General features: G+C 43.4%; 2 protein-coding genes across 2 annotated transcripts; both read left to right on the top strand.

Moving 5' to 3' along the window:
• Positions 1-569: 569 nt before the first annotated feature.
• LOC131663571 (uncharacterized) lies at positions 570-2,334 on the top strand. The gene is made up of 5 exons (XM_058934042.1): positions 570-652; positions 752-874; positions 955-1,375; positions 1,448-1,634; positions 1,991-2,334. The coding sequence occupies exons 3-5, from the start codon at positions 1,325-1,327 to the stop codon at positions 2,332-2,334; spliced, it is 582 nt and encodes a 193-aa protein (XP_058790025.1). The 5' UTR covers positions 570-652; positions 752-874; positions 955-1,324.
• Positions 2,335-2,985: 651 nt separating this feature from the next.
• LOC131663570 (uncharacterized) lies at positions 2,986-5,686 on the top strand. The gene is made up of 8 exons (XM_058934041.1): positions 2,986-3,380; positions 3,612-3,704; positions 3,814-3,978; positions 4,141-4,255; positions 4,328-4,574; positions 4,753-5,267; positions 5,338-5,454; positions 5,522-5,686. Exons 1-8 carry the CDS (start codon positions 3,091-3,093, stop codon positions 5,684-5,686), a joined length of 1,707 nt encoding a protein of 568 aa, XP_058790024.1. The 5' UTR covers positions 2,986-3,090.
• The last annotated feature ends 1,178 nt before the right edge of the window (positions 5,687-6,864 follow it).

Raw genomic sequence — 6,864 nt, 5'->3', positions numbered from 1 at the left:
AGATGTGTGCGCGTTTTCACACCTCGCATTCAATTTGCGACAGATGGACGCGCTTCCTGTGTTATTAAACTTTCAAATACGCGGAACACTTTCGATCAACTCTACATTTTTTTTTCTGCTCCGCACGTTCGATGAAATTGTTCCGCAGGCACAAAATCAGGGCCCAATTAGTGGCAATAGTTGCGCCATTTTCGGATACGGTGCAGGTCATTAAAATTGCAGTTTGCGGCTTTCATCCAAAACATTTAGTGGATCCCAGGGGTGAAGATCATATAACGTAGCTATAGTGAAACTCGTTTGCAGGTAGATATCATCAATTGTTTTGATACACCATGCATCTAGTTGCAGAATTTCAATGATCGATTAGTTTTCAGTCGTTCACAGACTTATTACTTTCGCAAAATGCGCATTGTCCTATTTATATTCCTCGATCAAAGAGGTGGAAAGGTCTTTTCGCATCAAGGACGTTGAAATTTGATTGATGCGAGTAACAAATGATGAGCCGCGCCGCGCGTCCATTGCAATTTTATTGTGAATTGCCCAAGGTAATCATGTCAATTATTTCCATAAAAATGCCTCTGCCTGTATGAATATTCCGTAATAGGAAACGCATTTACTGCGCAGAATAATTAGAATAACGGCGTGCTACCAGGTAATGCAAAATTTTGAATTACGTCAGCTTTTGATTTGCGCGTGTGGGCGCACGCAGCGACACATGTGCAAATTAATTGTAATAAAAATCAAATTTTAGAGAGCACATTTTTTGAAAATTTCAAAATACAACTTGTACGAACTCAAATTACCGACGCGACCGTTGGTCAATCAATGCGCAGAAGAGGATTGCAGGGTGACCGTCACAAAGGAAATCGGAACCGTAAGAAAGTTCAACTTACTTATTACTTGCTTACTTTTCTCTATCCAGTCGTGCTCAAAACAAAGTTTGATCATTTTCAGCTGTCCTTCGTTATGTACGAAGTTGCAGCTGACAATATTGGCGGCGCGAGGAAAAAACGAGAGTCGCTAGCTGTCTCCGCGGGAAATAATCCGAGCGAAACCGCAAATGAGACTCGCCTCAATGATCACGATATTAAAAAAGTTCTCGAGTCTAACGAGAACAGCGCCAACGACGCTCGAATTATTGAAACGGCGAGAAGGATTAGTAATGAAAACTCGAAGGATATCGAGGAGAGCGATTTTAAAATCGAGAGGATTATTTGTTTGAGGATGTTTTTTAGTCGTCTTATGTCTCATCGATTTCAGCTGTGAGCAAAATTTTAATACTTTTTTAGGAGTTGGAGATTGAGTTAAGCGAGAGAGACACGATATGAAAACTTGTCCTCAAACGGGATCCGCCGCGATGTTGAATAAAATACAGGTAATAATCTCAGGTGTAGTCGACAAGTCGGCCGCGACGTATCAACTTGTAACGCTGCTATATGGATTTCAGACTGCAATGGTGACAGTATCGTGTGATGACAGACAACCCATGACGCCATGTCAGTACACTGATCTATTTGATAATCTCGACTGGATAAACAAGATGACAGGCAATTGGAAACCTGCGAGGTCAACCTCGGTAGCAGTTTGCTCTACGTGCCTCTATCATTTCTTTATTGGCTACGATTGCCGGAATCGTAAGTATCAGAAAACCGATTTCAGAGTTCCCGCACAATCATACAAGTGTTCGGAGAATCGCACTGATTCTGAAATACGCGGACCCAAAAGCAACAATTTGCTGGTTAATAGTCAAGCTTACGCCGATGCTGTTAACAATTTGTATCTGAACAAACACCATCACAGTGACGAAAACGATAATGATTATAAGTTAAGAGTTGATTCCGCAACGATTGAGAAATCGGCTAAAAATTCATACGGAAGTGTAGACGAAACGTTAGAGTTACAATTGTTTTCACGATCGCACAGTTCACCTGCAAAGCACGACTGGCAGCAACGGCATCCAAATGTAACTGCTGAAAAACACTTGTTCCAGATTATAAAGATAATCAAGCTGATCTCGAGTCCAATTATCGCAAGGTGAAAGCTACATACGATAATGATTACAAGCCCCGAGACCGTACTAATGGTTATGAGTATCCAGAAGGAGAGAACCGTGACTACCAAATTAAGAAACCCAGTGTAAAAGGGCCCGATAAGAAGAAAGCCGTTGAAAGTTTACAGGTGCTATTTACCGATGCTCGACTCGGTGAAGATTGGATACCACCGCAATTCGCTCGACTGTGTAAGCAGTTTTTGGTAAAACACGAACAGTCGAAAGAAAACGCCGATGAGAATTTTACGGGAGCATTGTTCGTTCTGGATTCTGAAACATTATAATTATTTCTATCATCTTACGCGTTCATTGTCTCCGAGCTTTTCAATAATAAAACACAACGTTTACAATCTAACTGCGAATTATGAATGCGAACGAACACATCTGTAGATGAAAACGTTATCTACGGAACGCGACGAGTAACAATTGTGTTTTCGAAAATTCGAAAGTTGTTGACATTACTCACGCTTTCGCTAAAAACGTTATCGACATTGGTCAGCCGTGTACCAGAGAGCGTTTACACTCTTACTCATGGACCTCACCGCGCAAACAAAGCGCGCAGGAGGTGGAAAACAAAGAGCCACGCAATATACGTCCGTCGCGCGAAAGCCTCTCGATTTCAAAATCGTAATCGCGGAAAATCCAGGTTTCGTTCGAACGACCGACGAGGATGTCGACGCGGAAAGAAAAATCATTCGGCCGAAAGAGTGCGAACGTAATACGTCTCTGCGTCTCTCCCGTTGCAGCTACTCTCCGCGGGATCTTCGACTCTCCAGTGCACGTTCGCGCGTTTCGCTTCTTCTCTCTCTTTCTCTCTCTCCTCCGTTCTGCGCAGCGCCTGGGGGCCAACACAGGCACGCGACTATTAAAAGTCCATCGTCATGCGAGCGAAAATAATGCTCCTCGTCTTTGCTGCCTCTGCCAACGCCGCCGCCGCCGCTGCTGCTGCTGCTGCTGCTGCTGCTGCTGCTGCTGATGCTGCTGCTGCCGCTGATCCGATTGCCTTCAGCTCGCTAAAGGAAATAGGTTCAAGGTCGACGATGCTGCTCGGAAATGCCTCCGTCGATGCCAAACGTGATTTCCATTTTACCATTTACAAAGTAGCAGCGAGTCTTTTCGCGGCCAACGAATCGTTAAGGAAGGAAAAATCGACGGCGGAAAGGAAGATCCATAGGTTGAATGGCAATCGTAATTCAAGAATCAAGAGATCCGACGGCCACTTATGGATCAAGAGTGAGATTGACGGGACCGATGATTTCTTGGAAATGCATGCCTTCGTCGTGAGAGATGAAGATATACCCGAATGCGACACGCCCGCCGACAAGGTTGCGTAAGTTATATGCCATCGTGAGATCGCGAATATACGTTATTAATCGTACGGGAAAAGATGATGCTCGAGGAATGTTATGGCTCTTTGTTCGCCGTACTTTTTCGACCCACGGGCGGGTAGACGTAAGACGGAAGTTTAAAAATTTGTATCTGATTTTAATTGTTGTTCAATCGTTCGGTCGCAAAGCTGCGCAAAGGTAATAATTACGAAATCGTGTACGATTATGCGCAGAAAAGGCAGGTACTTTATGTGCAGCGGAGTTATCCTCGATGAACGTCACGTACTAACGTCGGCAACGTGCATGAATCAAGCGCACATTCACAAGTAAGTCATCGGCATTTCTTTCTCTCTCTCCCTTAAATACTAGTAGACGCTTCAATTCATTTTCGCTTGAATTTACCGCATCCGTTGTTGCCATGCGCGTGCGCGCAAGATATCACACCGAGGCATATCTCGCTGTGCTGATCGGGGCATTAGGCGTGGAAAACAGTTACGTTATCAAGATTGCCCACTATGAAATACATCCACGCTACGTGCCCGATCCTAATTCTATTCGCCATGCCACCAACAATATTGCTGTTTTAAGACTTTCTTGCCCGTGAGTATAAAATGCCGCAGCGATTTATCGTTCGGCAATCACTTTTACACTGAATTGAAATCTACAACGCGCTCTCCAATATTTTCTGTCCCTGTTAACGAATCCGCATATTCTGCTTGATATCCGCGCATTGTTACTGCCGAATGGATGTTGCGCATATAGCATTCCTCGTAAATACGTTGTTGTGCCGAAACTACCGTCCAAAAGATTTCAAGATATTGCCCATTTGTGCTGTCCTGGCAGATGTAAATTATCGACGGTTATAAAAAATTCTGAGGTATTAAACAAGTTTTTCTTGCATTCGAACTTGAATGGATTTCAGTTATATTATTCGCTCGAATCATTTCAGAATCAACGTATTATACGACTTATAACGTTGAAACATTTGCCATCGGCAATGCATATTGATATTAAGCGCTCAAACGTTAAAACCGATGAAAAGAGCTTGATAAAGCTAAATCTGCCGCGGATTGGTAAAACTGAACAAGACAATACCAACAAATTCGTTCCACTGGCAAGTCTAGGTGGCAGAAGTGTACGGCAGTCGATTTATGGTCTGAAAGCTACAAATTTTACGGATTCTTCAAGGAACTCTAGTAAGTTTTTAATAATTATACCGAATAGCTTGGAATTTCTTTGAAGTACATTCATTTTATGAAGACAGGTGATGTAACAACTGTTGTCAGCAATAAAGAGACAACAAATAAAAGTAAAATAAATTTGAACATAGAAATTAAGAAATCATGTTTATTCAATTTATGTTTATATTTTTAGAAAGTATAGCTTACTCTTCGCAAAAAGTCTACGAAGTTATAGATTGGCACGAAGTGAAAACTGAAATTGATGAGGCGAAAGTTTCACGAAAAAATCAAAAGTTATTGTCTGACTTTGTGCAAGCTTCCATGAGCGAAGTACTGACGAAGCTTTTAGAAGTTATGACGAACCATATAACGGATATGAATAAGGTATTGAACTCTTTCGCAAGTGTCCTCCAGGAAAATGTATTGCATGGCGAAAATTCGTATGAAAAGATATCAGATTTTATTGGTAAAAATATATTGAAGTTCGCTTTGGAGAAGATGTCAATAATTGGCAATAATTGTACAGAAAAGTGTCGCGAAACTGCAACTTCAGACAATTTGAATGTTGAAAATCATGTTGGTAATAAAAAGGCTGAAAATAATAAAGCAGGGCAGGATGGGCTACATACCAGCTCTACTGCGGAAGCAGTGAAGGATAATAAAACTGAAATGAGCAAGAAAGGGGAGAACAAAATGAAAATAAACGAGGTATGTTATGTGCACTATTTGCTACATTTCAAATGTTAGAACGTAATCACGTTTTCTTTATTCCTTTCAGATTGGGGAGGACAGCGAAAAGTCAGTGGATTTACTGCACGAGGATAAATACAGAGTTTTAAGCGACAACGCGTATTGTCCTCCGTTAGGCTCGCCAGTGGTCGTCAATAAAACTTTGGTAAAATATGGTTAAATTTAGCTCATGATTTGTGTGCTATCGTCAACGACGAACGATAAAATTTTAGGTGGCACTGATAGCGTACACCTGCCACGACGTGCAAAATTGGGTGGAATGGAAATACGTGAACGTCAATCGCAACGTTCGATGGATACGCAAAGAGCTAAGGAGAAATCTGACCGAGGAACTTAATCTTTCTAATACAAAGGACAAGAAATGTCCAAGCACTTAACATTATTATTCTCGATTAATAATTCATCATTCCAATGCCAGAAGAAGCGAGCGCGTAAAGCAGTTGTATTAAAAGAATGTGCCTCCTGAAGGGTCTAATTGATTGACTGCCAAACGCGCGGGCACGTTGGCGTGTGTCGTATGGCGTGCAAGTGATCGAAATCCAACGGGAGGGGGAGGGGGTCGGCCCGGTAAAACGGGCAATTCACCATGGAAACCCGTTGGCTCTCCCTACATATATATATATATATATATATATATATATATATATATCTCACATCGACGAAACATGTCGCGCGCAACGCGACATTAGCATACTCCGATAAAGTTTCGAGTTGAGTTTAGCTATGCAGGAATTCGAAAGGCTCGGATATACTTACTCGGTCTCGAGGTATCCGAACACCCTGTAGACGGGCCGTCGGTACATGAAGAGGTGGCCCTCCACGCGCTCTACCATCATCCTAAACACTGCACTTCATTTGGCGCGTGCCAACAGCACTCGAGCATCACAAACTGAGCAGGCAAACCAGACATCACAGTTGGACGATCTTCATATTGTCGTTTATTCGAAAGTTACTTATTGCACCTCTGAGTGGAAAAATAAGTTGCGGAGCGTGAAAAAAATTTCCGCCACCACGACTCTATCTCCCTTGTATCCTTTATATTCACCGAGCACTCAATAGCTTTGCCCACTTCCGGCACGTTGACTCTTCTATGCCACGGGCATGGAAAATCAGCTCGCGAATAGAAAAAAAGAAGTAAAAGAGCGGCGAGCACGTTGCGCTGCTGGTCAGTGCATTAGCCTTCTGTCGGCTAGCCAGACTGCGCTGTAGGTGTAGCCAAGGTGCGCGACGTGGAGGAGGGAATCGATTGGCGACGTGTGCTGCTGCTGCCGCAAGCTCTCTTCTCTCTTTCTCTCTCTTGCTCGTCCGGGAAAGGCTATTTTATTTGCACCCCGCCATTTTTCGCAGACGGACGGCTTCGATTTGGCCCGCTAATACGTCGATTGGCTGCAGCAATGCACGGACAGTTGTCACACTGCGCGCCGCGACGTTCCGACGCGATGGAATTCAAAGCTGAAACTCGGCTCGCTCGCACGCGCACACTCGCTCGGGGAGTAGTCGCGAGCCGAACGTCAGAGAAAAGGTACAGCGCGGAACTTTGGGCGGACGTGGCACA

The sequence above is a fragment of the Phymastichus coffea genome, unplaced genomic scaffold (assembly GCF_024137745.1).
Source record: "Phymastichus coffea isolate CEN01 unplaced genomic scaffold, Cenicafe_Pcof_1.1 PCOF00036, whole genome shotgun sequence".
NCBI classification, from domain to species: Eukaryota; Metazoa; Arthropoda; class Insecta; order Hymenoptera; family Eulophidae; genus Phymastichus; species Phymastichus coffea.
This window is presented reverse-complemented; position numbering and strand designations above follow the sequence as displayed.